The following is a 15646-nucleotide window of genomic DNA, read 5'->3' as shown; positions in this document are numbered from 1 at the left end:
ATGCTAGGCAGGCACCCAACCACGGAGCCTTGGTTTTGTGCATTTTAATTTTTTTATGAGGAGGAGATATTCCATTGCATATCCCTTGCCTCTAAGGTGCTATTCTGAATTTTTATTCCATAGATATTTCCAAACTGGTCTCCAATTTGTCTTGTTTTGTTTTTTGCAGAAATGAAATGGGATCACATGGGATTACGTGATACTGGCTCAGTTTCATTCTTTAAATTAATAGTGAGAATAAGCATATTTTTATTTGCATTGCAACCCACTGTCAGTTTTCTGCCTGGCTTTGTCCATTTTTCTCTTGAACTGGCACTCTTTTTTATTGATTTTTAAAAGTTGTTTGTGTCCTGTATAAACTCTAACCCTCCCATTCTCCTTTATGGTGTGAACATTTTCTTCATAATCTCTTTTCATTTGTTTTCCACACCAGCTGTCAGATTTGACAATCTTCTCTTTCAGACCTTGGTTTTTGTCTCTGTCCCCTTTAAGGTAATAAATGAATGTTCTTGTGTATGCTTATAAAACCTTAGCCTTTTTTTTTTAATATTTAGATTTTTAGTTCATCTTAAATTTTTTTGTGCATGTAAACAGGAAGATATAAAGATTTCTTTTCAAATAAACTACCAATTGCCTCAAAACTTTGTTTTCTCTGTTTGAGATAGAACCGCATCCTGTGACCCTTGGCTGATCTGGAGCTCACTTTGCAGACTAGGCTGACCTTGAACTCTTAGAGATCCACCTGCCTCTGGCTCCCAAGTGCTGGGATTAAAAAACATGCACCACCTCACCCATCACGTCCTCTTAACGTTGAAATCATTTCTCTGCTGACTTGTGATACTACTTTCATCACTTAGCCATAAACTGAGTATTTCTAGAGGTTTCAACCCATTGGTCTACTAGTTCATTTACCTGTCCTGTGTTAGTATGCCACCATTGCAATTACTATAGTTGTCTAATGTTAAGGGTGGAGATTGGGGGAGGGGGAGTGTTGTTGTTGTTGCTGTTGCTGCTGCTGCTATTTGTCTAATCTGTCTCTCTGGAATGGAACAGTGGGCTGAACTTTCCTATATACACCCTACTCTGAGGTTTTTTTTTGAACTTGATTCCCACCGGTTTGTCTTCTTATAAGTCTGTTGTTTCCAGCCAGAGGGGCCCGTTTCTTGCTTTCAAGTAGGACTCGGTAATGCGTCTGCCCCTGGGTTGTGTTTTCCTCAGGTCTGTTATTTCTATGGACTTGGTAGGCAGGCAGGGAGGTTACTTCGTGGCCAGCCTGCTCTCTTGAAAAGATGTCTTCTCTCTTCTATTTCCTGTAATCACTTTCTAGGGTGCTTCTCCTCCACCAGCCTACCCTGCCACACAGCCCAGGGACTCGGGAAGGATTCAAGAGACACTCGGTGCTGATTAGTTTTGGTCTCAGCTGCCCTTCAAGGTGAGCTTCTACGTACTGAAGTCATGAATTTAAAGCCATCAACGTGACCCATTCCCTCTAAGGAGTCTTTTGCCCAGGCAGAGCCCAGCATCAATTTTGTGAAAATAGACTTTATTATAGTAAAATGTCTTTTAAAACAAATGCCCTCACCATCCCACACCCCTGGAGACCAGGGGAGGGGTGAAGGTTCAATCAAACATCTCCCACCACAGCGAAAAAAACATGCAAAGAGACTCGCCCAGACAAGGGATGAAGGATGGGATGGTTAGAGTGAGGGGAGACACCCCTACCCACTCGGAACAGGGAATGTATGAAAATAGCTGCATAAATCCGTTCTTCCCCTCAGCCCCTGGACCCAACAGGGACTGGAAGAAAATGATGCAAGAGAGAAGTTGAATCCAATGAGCAAAATAAGGCAAACCCAACTCCTGCTTTCTGCCCCCTGGTCCCCTGGGTTTGGGGGGATGGGATCACACAGAGGCCAGGTGGCCCGGGCAGGGAGGGTGGAGCACTATGGGGCAGGGTCAGGTCCGCTTTGGCATGGCCTTTCTCCTCCCCTGGCCTGTGGGGTGAAGCAGATGGTGGAGCTGGACTGAGGCACCGAGTATGTACATATATACATGGCTTTGCCCCCTGCCCCAGGGGACAGTCCAGTGCAAACGATCCTTTGGGGAAGGGAAGACAGAGGGAGGACGGCCCGAGCCATCATTAGAGTGGTCCCTGTCTCCACGCAGGGCCTATCCTTGGAGCAGGGAAGGTCAAGAAGGGACCTATGGAGCATGGTAGAAAATCAGGAATAGATTAGGACAGACTGGGAATCCAGAGGCATGGGTCCAGTCCTGATCTACAGTGCTTGGTGCTTGATTACTTACGCTGGGGCTCAGTTCCCTCCTAGAAGAGCCCGTCTAGAGGACGCCTCACTAAGAATGCATGTAATCCCACCCTCAGCAGGTCCCCTGGGTCCCTTTGAGTGCCAGTTTGCTCCAAGAACGGGAGTTGGATTTCTCTGTTCAGCCACTGAGTTGATCTGGAGCTTCCAGGGCCACTTCTGCCTGTAGGGCACATGGCAGCCTCAGTCTTCTCTGGAGCCCAGCCTTCTGAGCAGCTCCTTTGCTTTGGCGAGGAGACCCTGCTTCTTCTCAGCTATGCCCTGCGACTCCCCCAGTTTGGTCCTGGAGGAACTTCCAGCGCTGAGGGCACAGTGCCAGCCTGAGGGCACTGGAGGCCCTTGTATAGTGATTCTAGGGTCCTGAAATGTAAGAAAGAAGGGTAAGGCCAGGACCAGCTCCTCCCACCTTTGCTCCTAAGTTCTTCTGTTACAGACCTTGCTGCTGCTGCAGACACACACACAGAGATACACACAAACACACACACATACATAGATACACAGAGACACATACATATAGATACACACACTCAGACATACAGACACATATACACATACAGATACAAGAGACACAACACACTTATAAGACACACTCACAAGACACACACACATACAGATACACACCCTCACACACACACACACACACACACACACACACAAGACACACACAAATGCAGATACACACATATAGGCACACTCACAACACACACACACATATACAGATGCACACATATAGACAGACACACTCACACGACATACATACAAATAGACACACACATACAGATACACAGAGTCTGGTCATGGTAGCACAGGCCTTTGATCCCACTACTCAGAAGGCAGGGGCCGGCAGATCTCTGTGAGTTCAAGGCCAGTGTGGTCTACTTAAGGAGACCTTATCTAAACAACATAAACAACAGATACACACAGAGAAACACATACTCACAAGACACATTCACAAGGCACATACAGATACACATATACACACATACACACAGACAGAGACACAAGGTACACACACACACACACACATACACACACACACACACACACACACGCAGCATGGAGGTGAAAGGAGATGATAATGAGAACCTGCTTAAGGTAGGAAGTCCCGTGGGACAGAGTCTGAGCTCTGCTTTGTCACTGGTAGCTCTGGGTGTGCCCCTTCCCTTCCCGGGGCCTCACTGTAGGTGCCAAGCTGACCCACCTTCTCACACACCATCTATCTCTCCGCCCAGGAAGGAAGAGCAAGGACAAAGACACATAAAGGTAGGAATTCCCTCACAGACAAAAAGACAAGTACATCTCCATTAAGCCAGTAGGCCCAGTGCTCCAAGGGGTCTTCGGAGAACCAAGCCAAGGAGAGATAGTGAGGCTCTGCCCTGAATGGCCCCTGAGGGGGCTCTCAGACAGCCCGTCCCTGAGCACCTTCTGGACAACCCTCCTCCCTGCTCAATCCATAATGCTGAGACTCCTCCTCACTCAGGCCCACTAGGCAGTGGAGTGCTCTTTGGTGACCTAAGGCAGGAAATCGGGCCAACCGGGTAATCACCAGGAAGCTGTTCCCAAATGAAAATCACCTGAACCTGGCCTCAGCCTTATCGACTCTTGACAAACTTCGTTTTCTCTTTTCTCTCTCTCCAGCCCCCACTGCTGCTAAGAGTTTGACAAGCTCCTGGCCAAAACCAACCATAGAGCCCACATTAGAGCTGAGGGATACACAACCAAAGCTATCGCTGCTGCTGCCACCATCATGGGTGACTTGGCAGAGGAAACAAAAGGACACACAGAGTGAGTCTGTCCAGTTCTAAGGCCCAAGGCTCATGGCCACTCCTGACCTTTTCCTGAGAGGGACAGGGGGCTGGGGAAACAAAAGAAGGGTTCACTGAACCCCAAAGAAGAATAGCTTGAGGATGCTGGTAGATTCCATCTATTCAAGCTCTTCCTTTTATCCTCTAAGCAGAGAAACTTAAGAGACAGGAATAAAAGCAGGTGTCTGATAGTCTAATAGTTTGAATCACAGAGGACCAGGGTGGGAAGACTATTATTACTGGTGACATGACTGTGTCACTTCCCTGTCACCAATAATAATCGCAATATCATAATACCATAACCATATAGTATCATAATACCACTGAGTCATAGCATGAGTATCACATGATGTTCTATAAGCTGCATGACAGAACATGAGGAATCAGCTAAGGTACAGTGTCATATGCTAGGATGACATGCCACCCCATGACAGCTAGCTGGCACTGTCCAGAGTAAAGGCAAGACAGGGAGAGTGGAGGTCCCATACCCACACCTGGCTCGTGGCAAGATCTCCCTCCCCTACTCATCAGCTCCATTTGAGACGAAGTCTAGGGAGGCGAAGTGGGGAATGGAGGTTACATGAGTGAGACATGAAGCCAGTCCCCCACTTACATGTTGCTCTCTCTACAAATATCTAGCTCCATCTAGCACTGGACTCTTCTCTTCCTCGTTCTCTGAGAACAGGGAACAAAGAGAGGAGACGGGTTACCGACAGGCCTGCATGCTCTCCGTCAGTCACTGTGTGGCTCAGGTACCTGGTGGCTCCAGCTTGACACAGCCTTTGCGTTTGTAGCCACTGTGTAGGGTTTCTGGTTGAAGCTTGGCCTCGTCACACCTTCCTGCTCTCTGAGTCTGGACACTTAGATATATTCCACCCATCCCAAGGAGACCCATGTAAAGAGAACCCAAGAAGTCGGACCCTGCAGGGCAACTGGCTTCAAATGGTACCTTGGAGGCACCCGGACCTAGCAAGGCACCCTGAATAACTGGCTAGTGGCAAAAGGTCCTTCCTTGCATCAGCCCCTGGGTATCATCAGTTGGGTCAGATGGCCTAAGAAGCAGGGTCCCTGCCATCACTGGTCTGCAGACAGGGGCATATAGGAGGAAAGGGTGGCCTAGTGAAGCCCTCCTCTGCTGAGGCACTTAGTGCTCTTCAGTATCGTGGACTCAGGCCTCTGAGACTCTCTGCCATACTATCCCAGCCCCAGCACACCAGCATGATAGAGACAAAATGCTGATTTGGTAGCTCAGCTCCTCACTGACCTGACTCTCAGCTTGACACATCCCAGACTCTAGGCCGCCTGCCTCAGGCCCAGGGCCTTCCAGGAAGTTGGATGGAACCAGGCCCCTTTGTCCATTCAGCTCGCCCTGTGGGGGAGATGCTGATGAGACTGAGAAGTCCCCAGTCCCATCCCCTTGACCATGAGACTCTGGGAAACAGCCTGAGGCTAGCATCACCACTAAGGGAAGTAATCCAGCCCATTCCTCCCGCCTTCTGCCAGTGAGGCTTGCCCCTATGCCTGCCCAGCCGGTGAACCAGAGTACAGCACACCTTCCTTCCCCCATGAGGATCTTACATAGTAGAAACCATCATCGTCCATGTTCCCAAACACAGTAATGACATCCCCCGCTCTGAAGGGCAGCTCTGCCTGTGGAAGAGAGCAAGGGGGAGATGTCAGACCCTGGGAAGGCTGGGCAATCCCACATCCCATCCCCAGGTATCATCTGAGGGCCCTCACCTCCACATCCATATTGGGGGAGTTCTCCCGAGGGTTGTAGTCAAATGCAGCCACCATAGGTCGGGAGGTTTTCAGGGCAGCAGACTGGATTGGCTTAGGAGGACCTTATCGAGGGAGTGAAGACACTCCTGAACTCCTCCATACACCATCTTCTACGCTAAAGTCCCCCCACACACACACTGTCAGCACTCCATATCCCACCTCTTCCCAGACACCTTTGCCCAGAGATGGCTCCTTACCTGGACAGAGCTGTGTAGGACCTTCCAGCTCCACTGTGGAGAGAATGTGTCTCTGAGTCCTGCCTGCCTTTCCCTCTTTGTCCCAGGCTGGGGTGGTGCGGGACAGACAGATTACTCACCCTCCCATGAAGGACACAGGAGGATAGATACTCAGAACATCCACACGGGCCTTGGGTTCAGCACTGAACTGAGACCCAGACCCAGTAAAGCAACATGCTTCGGGGTACACAGAGCCACAACAAAGACCCCCCCACTAGAGGAGGGAGACGTGGGTGGGAGCCCGCTTTAATCCCTTCAATTATTCAAAATCCTGCAGGCATCTCTTCAAAGGGTCACACAGTGCTGCCACACCCCGACCCACATGAAGGGTCACAGGCACCATAGCATGTCCAGGTCTTACCTTTCTTGGACCGGCGAGGCTTGGGGGGAGGCCCAGGTGTGTGTGCTGAGGAGTATACGGAGGGACCGTTTCCTGGTTGAGGAAGGCAGATGGAACTAAGAGAGAAACTGAGGCAGGAGTCGGGGAATAGGGCAGACTAGAGGCCTCTCCCAGGGCTCCCGCGTCTTTGTTGTCTTGTTTTGCAATGCTGTGAATCCAATGCAGGACCTTGCACACTAGGCAAGAGCTCTAAGGCAAGCTCCTGTCCCCGAGCCTTCTGAGCAAGTTTCTTCCCTCCATTTTATTTTATTTTATTTGCATTTCTTTCTTTCTTCCTTTCTTTCTTTCTTTCTTTCTTTTTTTTTTTTTAAATAACTGGTGATCTTTTATCTTCCCCCTTCCCTTTTCCCTCTTGTTCCAGGTCCTTCTTGTTCCAGGTCCTTCTTGCTCTGGGACCCACTCGTTCTGGCCCCCACTCACTCCAGCCCATAGGGTTTTTTTGTTTGTTTCTCATGTGGTTGCTGGGATTTGAACTCATGACCTCTAGAAGAGCAGTCAGTGATCTTAACCTCTGAGCCATCTCATCAGCCCCCTTATTTGCTCTTCATACTTGAGTTCATGTAAGGACCTGCACCTCATATGTGCAATAAGAGCTAGACTCACTCTCAGGACCTAAATTCTACCTTTGTAATCTCTTCAACGGGAAACACCCTGGGGCCAGCTGCAGAAAGATGAGGGACAGGGGAAGGCATGCCAGGCTTCAGTGGCTAAACTGAAGGACAAACAAGGCCCTTTGAGCCCTCACAGACACATGAACCTCTCAGGATGGAACTGGGTTAAAACCAAGGGGTGGGTGGTGGTCATGGGTAAGGGACGGCAGCAGGTCTTACCGGAGGCCTCAGTGAGAACATGTGGGGGCAAGAAACCCCGCTGGAGCAGCTGTTGTCTCCCTGCTGGACTGTCCACAGCCACCTCAGCCACCATGTTGCAGGGGATGTAGCCTGTGCGGCCCCCACTCTCGCCCCGGTAGAAACCATCAGCGTCTTTGTCTCCAAACACCTGGAGGCAAAGACCGGTTGTCTCGCTACTAGTTCTGCCCTCTCCGTGCACCCCAGCCCTGATGCCTCCTGGTAGCACCCCACGGAGAACTGCAGAAGAATGCTCTCTTCTGCAGACTGGAGCAGAGGAGAGGGGGCCAGCAGCTAAGACTTGGGACTAAGAGGAACTTGAGGATATCCACTCTTCTGTACCCTCCCCCAGCTGCTGTCTACACAAAGCACCCCAGACTGGATCTCTCCAGCCCCAGAGCAGGACAGTCTTCCATCAATACTTGGGGGAATAATAAAAATGCTAATATTAACCAGCAGGCAGTCCCACTGTGCTGACCATATGGCACACTGAAGGGCTGTGTGTACCTTGAATCATTCACTCTACAGGCAACTCTGGGAAGTCACAAGGACCGTTCCCATTCTACCAGAGAGGAAACTGGGGCCCAGAGAGATTCTACAACCTAAATTCAAAGCTACACTGGCAGAAGCAGAAGCAGGGCCCAAAACCAACCATTGCAAAGCTACGCTCTCTGAGCCTCCCTCAACTCCTATGCAAGAAGATTCTGGCTAGAGACTGGAGCTCTGGCCCCATGGGGGTGAGTTAGTCACCTTGAGGAGCTGGCCCTCCCTGAAGGGAAGTTCCTCTTCTCCAGCATCAGGGTTTGGTGACATTGATACAGGGTCATAGTCAAAGAGAGCCACAAAGACCCTCACAGGTAGGTCCTGATGAGATGGTGCTTCTTGAGGGCTCCTTGAAGGGGCTGTTGGAGAGGGTTAAGGACACAGCAGTGACTTAGTGAGCTCCACCCAAGGTAGGGAGAAACTCCCTAAGATCCACCCTGGCCACAATTAGGCGCTCACCCAGCTCAGTGGTACCAGACCTAGGCACCCGGGCCCCTCTCCTTTGGGGTCCTCTCCTCCCAGACTTGTCCTGCCCTCTGGACTCCCCAGTTTCTGTCGCCTGCAAAGAGAGGGCAACAGAGGGCAGAGGTGACATTCTATCCCCTGCGGTGGCCCACGCTCCCCGGCTCTGGCCCTGGTAGCAGCGTAAGCAACACAGCAGAACAGGAGCACAGAATTCCTCTCCAGGGGCCTGGCCCAGACACCTTGAGGCACCAGACACCCCCCGCAGTGGGAGGAAAAGCGGAGGCACCCGGCTCCCCAATGGATGAGTGCAGTAGAGGGGCCTGAGGTGGCCAAGGAGAGTGTGAGAGGACAATCTCCCATCAGCATCAGGGCTGGTGACTCTCTGGACATGGCATCACAGTCAAGTGTTCTGAAGACACAACTAGCTACTCAGAGGAAAAGGCCACCCTGCCCGAGGTGGCGTGTGGCGGGCAGCAGTGATAACAGAATAGTGTGCGTCCCGGTTCCGTTCAGCAGAAGCAGAAAGCAGTGGAATGTAGGTGGGAGGAGACAGGTGAGGCAGCCCGGAGGCCCCGCCCCAGCTCTGCTGATGGAGGTGGCAGCGTGGAATGGGAGTGGCTGGTGGGCAGCAAGCAGAGCCACCAGGCAGCAGCAGGCAGGGGGCCGCCCAAAGCGGGGAGTGGGCACAGACCCGGGAGGGTGGCTCCTTGGTTCTGCCAATCGCACTGCGGCCTCTCCGCTCTGTTTCCCCTTTCTCCCAGGCTGGGAGGCGCAGGTAGGCGTTGGGGCCTGAATTGACCTTCGGAGGTCCCCTGGGCCTTCCTACCGCGGCTGTGCTCCAGGCCTCCCCATCTGTGGGGTAGCATGAGCTGTTGATGCTGACACCCCCGCTGCCCACCTCCTGCTCATCCTCAGAATCATACTCAATGCTGATCTCCAAACACTTTGGAGAGAGGCAGCTGACCAAGCTGGATTCTGGAGCAGGGCCACGGGGACACCTCCGGGAAAGCCCCGGCCGCCCTCTCCCACAGGGCTCCTGTCCAACCCTGGTGCCCTCAATCACAGGGAGGTTGCCCCTCTCCCGTGGAGGAACCGGCCGGGCAGAGATCTGGAGCCCGCCATTGCCAAGAAGGCGGCTGCAATGTTCTCGGGGGTCCTGAGGTCGCTTGCGGTTTGGGAGTTTCTCAGGGGAGCCACCTCCTCTCCTCCGGCTGTTTCCACCAACGACTCCTAGCACATCCTCCGGGTGCTCCCTGGCCCCGGAGAGCTCAGGAGACAGGGGACACAGGCCAGGTCCCTGGGGCTGACTGCTATCACAGTCCGGCCCTAGCAATGCAAGTTCAGGCTGGCTAGGATCTTGGGAAGAGCTGCTGGGCCCTGGTTTCTCCAGCCCTTCCTCCTCATCCTCCTCTTCTTCCTCCTCGGGGATGCTGAACAGCTTCTTGCTGCAGAGGCGCTGGAGAGGCAACTCCAGTATCTGCTCCAAAATCTCCTCGTCGCTGTCAGTCTCACAAAAGGGGTCTGGCTGGGGCTGGGAGTGGGGAGAAGAGAGCAGCAAGGAAGAGACGTCCACGAGAAAGATGAGAGGTCTGGGACCTTTGCCCTCAAACAAGGACATGCTGGTCAGGACCACACACCCAGCCCTCCCTTAGTTTCCTGCCAACCGGAAAGAATCAGAGGGGACAGTGGCTGGACCAAAAGTCACACACATGTCCAGGCTGAACAGAGGAGGACAGGTCCCTGTGGAGCAGGAGCACGAGGGAGCAAGCTAAAGCAGTCAGAGAGAACTCTCCATTCCCTCCCCCCTGAACCGCCTAGCACAAGGCCCTGTCTGAGAAGGTCTCCCAGGACTAGGATGCTGAGAGAACAGGGAGAGTAGGGGAAAGAATGAACCGTGCTCCCCTCCCCCACTCCCTGAGGGCAGCCGCCCTGAGCCTCTTCACATCCACCACTTAGGATTGGACCCAGGCCACACACCTAGACTTGCTGGAGCAGTGCCATGGGACTGGAGACCCGTGGAGCCTGAGGTCTGGGGCCCACCATCTCCTCCCCACCCCATTACCTTGGCTCCATTCTCCCTGATGCTGTTGCCAGCAACCTGCTTCTGGGAAGAACAAGGCCTGGAACCCAGTTCCTCTTCCTCTTCCTCCTCCTCTTCCTCTTCTTCCTGGATGTCTGATAAGTCTGAGTTGTGGCCATGATCCACGAGGGAATTCACCAGGCGAACTCCAAGCTCTGACGTATCTTCTTTCTGTAAAAGGCAAGGCAATCCTAATACTCAGAAGGCTATGGCAGGGGGGTGAATAAAAATATCACACTGGAGCTGGGCAGTGGTGGCACATGGCTTTAATCCCAGCACTTGGGAGGCAGAGGCAGGAGGATTTCTGAGTTCGAGGTCAGTCTGGTCTACAGAGTGAGTTCCAGGACAGCCAGGGCTAAACAGAGAAACCCTGTCTCAAAAAAAAAAAAAAAAGAAAGAAAGAAAGAAAGAAAGAAAGAAAGAAAGAAAGAAAGAAAGAAAGGAAGGAAGGAAGGAAGGAAGAAAGGAAGGAAGAAAGGAAGAAAGAAAGGAAGGAAGAAAGAAAGAAAGAAATATGACAATGGGGGAAAAAAAAAAGAAAATCAAGAAGGGCTCTAGGAAGACTCAGCCCCCAGCTAGAATCATAAAATGTCCCTTGACAGAGGAGGAGAGAGCCATACCAGAACTCATAACGGTAGGGGTAGAGGAGGGTAAGCGAGAGAGAGGGTAACAGGTAACAAAATCAAGAAAAATGTCACAAAGAAGCAGACACACAATGCAAAGGAAGGTTTCTGAGCCAGGCCAGAGCAGAGGAGGAACACAGGGAGCGAACGAAGTGTAGAGAGGTCAGGACTCTACACAGCAAGTCTCCACCTCTACCTCAGATCTGAGTTTCGGCCCAGAGTCCAGATCTCTCCCGTGGCAGACATCAGTACTTGGCTCCTTCTGGGTCAGCTCTCCTTGGGTAGAGCAAGGTGTGGGGCCAGCATCTCCTGAAGGGCACTCCACTTCCGGCTTAGCCAGGGAGGGAGCCACAGAGTCAGGGCCTTCCTGGCCCAGAGTTGACTCAATAGCCTTCTTCTCTTCAGAGATGCTCCACATAGCTGCCCCAGCCTCTTCCTGCAATGGATAGCGTCGAGAGTGAGCTCAAACTTGAACCCTTCCTTCAACTTGCACTTCAAGCTTCCCATGGAAGGGGATAAGTACCTGAGAGCAAGGGGCTGGAGGTTCCTGGTGGGATCCTTGGGACATCTCTGTGGAAAGGCTTGCAGGGGAATCTTGAGTTCCGTGGGGGACAGGATGCCGGAGGGGAAAGCTGGTATCCCCAAGCCCTGGGGAGACTGAAGCGAGGGGTGTTCTGACCTCTGGGCTTGGTCGTGGTGAGAGACAGGACATCCTGGCTGGCTGGCAGGCAGAAGCCAGGGCTGGGGCAACGGGGGCCGGGATGGAGTCACTGGACTCGCCATGGGGTGACATAGTGCGTACAGTCACCTCATGGCAGGCTTGCAGCAGCTGCAGCTGGGACACCTCCACCAGCACACTGCCTGCTGTGGGGGAAGCCACCTCCATAATCTATAGGGAAGAGGGAAAACAGGGAAGGGAGACTAAGAGAGCCAAGTGGGGGGTTGGGAGGTGGGTGAGGATGGACGGCACTGGCATCCTGACCGCATTTTCCCAAGCTCCTCTCTTAGTCCTCCTGAGCACATGGCTTCAGAGTACAAGTATTTCAGTCCTTCGTGGGCTGCCAATACCAACGCTCTTAATGGATTTACTATACGGTGCCCAAAGGCCAGGGCTGTACATCTCTGCCAGGCCAGAAAGATAGGCTTCTGACTAAGCATAGCAAGGAAGGACCCACATGCTGCCTCTTGGGCTTGAACAGCTGGAGTCCCCAAGCCATACCTTCTGCCCATCAGCATAGATGGCGTAGCCTGTAACCCGGACACCATTGGAGGTACCAGCAGCATCAATGGTGACAGGGAGCCAACTGATCATCAAGATTCCAGGAGACGGTCCTGGTTCAGCTTGTACATCCAGTGGGGCGTCGGGCAGGCCTGGAGGGAGGCGAAGCACAAGAAGAAGCAACGTAGGATTCTCCTTGACAGAAGCGATAGCCGCATCCCTGAGAATGCATGCAAAGCCAGTTTCCCTGGCCACGAGCACTTATGGCCTAGCCTCCTGGGTTTGGGGGACACCATTATCATACCTGCTGGAAGTGTGGTGAACTGCAAGGTAGCAGCCCTCTGCTCTGGCCTCTCCCGGCCTGGTTCCCAAGGCCCCTGAGATGGGATCTGAGCCTCCACTCGGGCCTGATAGAGTGTGCCAGGCCTCAGGTTACAAAAGGTTGCCCAGTAGGTGCTGGGTCGAGCAAGTGGGCACTCTTCTCCATTGAGGTAGATGGCATGGGCCAAGTTGCTATTTCCCGGCACCCAGGTGATCTCAGCAGATGTGGCTGTCAACCGATGGATCCGCAGCTGACTGGGTACCACCCCAGCTCCGGCACCCACAGCCAGGCAACAGCGCAGAGGATCTGAATTGCCCTTGCTGGTTAGGGCCTGGACAGACACATGGAGAGGCCCAGCCCGCAGGTCCATATTTTCAAGCACAGCTTTGGGGGGCACCCCAGGCCCCAAGGCCTGACGAAGTTCCCCATTGACAAAGATATGGAAGCCACGAAGATCTACTCTCTCAGGAGGCAACTCCCAGGCCAGCACTACACTGTGGGCTAGCTGCTTGAGAACCGTGATATGTCGGGGGTAAGGCACAGCCAGAGGCTCGCCCAGTCCCTCTGGTGGGGGGCTCAGGCTGAGTTCATCTCCTGCAGTCTCCTCCTCTGGTCTGGGCTGGCTACGTCCCCCGCTGCTCTGGCCCCCACTACTGCAACCACCCCCACCTCCACTCAGGAAACTGAGCTCAGGACCAGAGCTGTGCGAGGAATCAGCCAGCTCCCGAGGGAGGGTGGACAGCAGGTCGTCATCAGACACACGTTCTACAAAGTTGGAAGGGACCAGGCCCCTTCGGCCATCCATGAGCTCCCCTGGCAGAGGAAGGGTGGGGGGAAAGCAGGGGAAGGGAAGACAGACAAAGAAGAAGCAAAGAAAAGCTGATCTGGTCATGTGTTTTCTCAATGGCTACTTCATGAGTATCTGACTCCAGTCTACCCTTTGGTGATTTTAAGAGATAAGGGCAATCAAGATTTTAATTAGAGAGCTACTTCCGGGCTTTTATGGGTATGGTAACAGGATTTTCATCCCTCAGGATGTTGCCACTTAAATCTTACTGTGTATATGGGTCGCTTAGAATATGGATCATTAGAATTGAGATTCTAAATAACTCCAGTCTGGGAAGTATTGAGTTTCAGGATTTCTATGCTACTCCCAGGTGATGTTGGCACTGCAAGGACCTGGGAGAACATTTGTGTCCTAAAGCAACTGAACTATTTCTAGGAAAAATGTCCTGAGGTCCATAGCCCACTTTAGAGTAGTCTGGTTTTTGTTTTTGTTTTTCACTTACGTACAGATCAAGCAAACATGGCAAGGTGCAGATGGCTGTAAACCTAGGGGGGAGGCATGTAGGCATTCACAGCACTGGGCTTTGATGTTTTGTTTGGCTTCATTCTATTGTGATTTCATGTTGCCCAGGTTGGCCTTGAATTCACTGTGTAGCTCAAGATGACTCTGAGCTTCTGATCTGCTCCACTACCCCCCCACACACACACACCACAAACGATAGGATAACAAAGGTGCATCACCCATGGTTTTACACAGTACTAGGGATTGAGCCAATAACTTTGCATATGGTAGGTAAGTGCTCTATCAAATAAGCCACACCCCTACCCCTCTTGTTGTATTCTACATGTTTAGAAACTTTCATATTAAAAAGCCAAAGTATCTGGGAGTAGTGGTATATGCCTATAATCTCAGCTCTCAGCAGGCCAGAGATACATGGTTGGGAAGTTAGGGCTAGCCTGGATTACTTACTTTAGATATCTTATCTCAAAAGTGAGTGTGGTTTGTGAGGAGCTAGAGAGATGATTTGGCAGGTAAGAGAGCTGGCTGCTCTTCCAGAGGACCCAGGTCCAATTCCCAGCACCCACATGTTGGCTCACAACTAATTCCAGTTCTAGGGGATCTGAGGTAACATCAATACACAGAAAAATTAAAATAAAACAATCATTTTGCCAGGCAGTGGTGATGCATACTTTAATCCAAGCACTCAGGAGGCAGAGGCAGGCAGATCTCTGTGAGTTTGAGGCCAGACTGCTCTATAGAGAGAGTTCTAGGACATCCAGGGCTACACAGAGAAATACTGTCTTGAAAAAAAAAAAACAAACCAACTGTCCTGGTTGGTTTTGTGTGTCAACTTGACACAGGCTGGAGTTATCACAGAAAAGGGAGTTTCAGTTGGGGAAGTGCCTCCATGAGATCCTGCTGTGGGGCATTTTCTCAATTGCCCCTTGTGGGTGGTGCCATCCCTGGGCTGGAGGTCTTGGGCTCTATAAGAGAGCAGGCTGAGCAAGCCAGGGGAAGCAAGCCAGTAAGTAACATCCCTCCATGGCCTCTGCATCAGCTCCTGCTTCCTGACCTGCTTGAGTTCCAGTCCTGACTTTCTTTGGTGATCAACAGCCATGTGGAAGTAAGCCGGATAAACCCTTTCCTCCCCAACTTGCTTCTTGGTCATGATGTTTGTGCAGGAATAGAAACCCTGACTAAGGCAAATTGGTACCAGGAGTCGGGTATTCCTGTGACAACCTGACCGTGTTTTGGGGAAGATTGTGGAAGGACTTTGGAACTTTGAGCTAGAAGACTCACTGGTTGTTAAGAACTCTATGGGATATTCTGTAGGAGCTTGGAAGATCATGTTGAGAACAGTGCAGAAGATGGAGGCCTGGCTTGTGAAATTTCAGAGGGAAGATTAAAGACTCTTATCAGGGCCATGTTGTTTTGATTGTGAAGATTCTGTGGTTCTGGTTAGCTGGGGCTGAAGTATCAGCTGTGATTAACAAGATACCAGAACTACTAAAGTGAAAACTTTGCATTACTGGGACTATTGATGCTGGTTATCTGGAGCTAAGAAATTAGCGGTGATTAAGAAGAGACCAGCATCATTGAGGTGACATCTTCTGGGAAGTGTTTTCTGTTAAAGAGGTTGTGCTCCGGAGATAGCCAAGGTTGTACCTTGTGCTGCAGCAAGACTTGGTAATGTGTAAGAGTCACCCAGGTGGTA

At 51.7% G+C, this 15646-nt stretch overlaps 1 protein-coding gene across 4 annotated transcripts in view; it reads right to left on the bottom strand.

The window, feature by feature from the left end:
• Positions 1 to 1522: 1522 nt before the first annotated feature.
• The window catches only part of Tspoap1 (TSPO associated protein 1), a 28738-nt gene continuing 14614 nt past the window's right edge, over positions 1523 to 15646 (bottom strand). Inside the window, exons 17-32 of one of the 4 annotated variants that reach the window (XM_031352993.1) lie at positions 12627 to 13457; positions 12323 to 12474; positions 11627 to 11992; positions 11300 to 11539; positions 10463 to 10651; positions 9092 to 9931; positions 8395 to 8494; positions 8143 to 8294; positions 7375 to 7543; positions 6506 to 6577; positions 6106 to 6138; positions 5867 to 5970; positions 5705 to 5776; positions 5391 to 5495; positions 4740 to 4801; positions 1523 to 2681 (exon numbers count right to left, since the gene is read on the bottom strand). In XM_031352993.1, the coding sequence (XP_031208853.1) occupies positions 4772 to 4801; positions 5391 to 5495; positions 5705 to 5776; positions 5867 to 5970; positions 6106 to 6138; positions 6506 to 6577; positions 7375 to 7543; positions 8143 to 8294; positions 8395 to 8494; positions 9092 to 9931; positions 10463 to 10651; positions 11300 to 11539; positions 11627 to 11992; positions 12323 to 12474; positions 12627 to 13457 (3455 nt within the window). In that variant the 3' untranslated portion in view covers positions 1523 to 2681; positions 4740 to 4771. Of the gene's footprint in view, positions 2682 to 4739; positions 4802 to 5390; positions 5496 to 5704; positions 5777 to 5866; positions 5971 to 6105; positions 6193 to 6505; positions 6578 to 7374; positions 7544 to 8142; positions 8295 to 8394; positions 8495 to 8550; positions 9932 to 10462; positions 10652 to 11299; positions 11540 to 11626; positions 11993 to 12322; positions 12475 to 12626; positions 13524 to 15646 lie in introns of those variants that run through there. The other 3 variants (XM_031352991.1, XM_031352992.1, XM_031352990.1) reach the window with 3 other exon arrangements.

This window comes from Mastomys coucha, unplaced genomic scaffold (assembly GCF_008632895.1).
Source record: "Mastomys coucha isolate ucsf_1 unplaced genomic scaffold, UCSF_Mcou_1 pScaffold5, whole genome shotgun sequence".
NCBI lineage: Eukaryota > Metazoa > Chordata > Mammalia > Rodentia > Muridae > Mastomys > Mastomys coucha.
The sequence above is the reverse complement of the archived record's forward strand: the minus strand, read 5'-3'. Positions and strand labels throughout refer to the sequence as shown.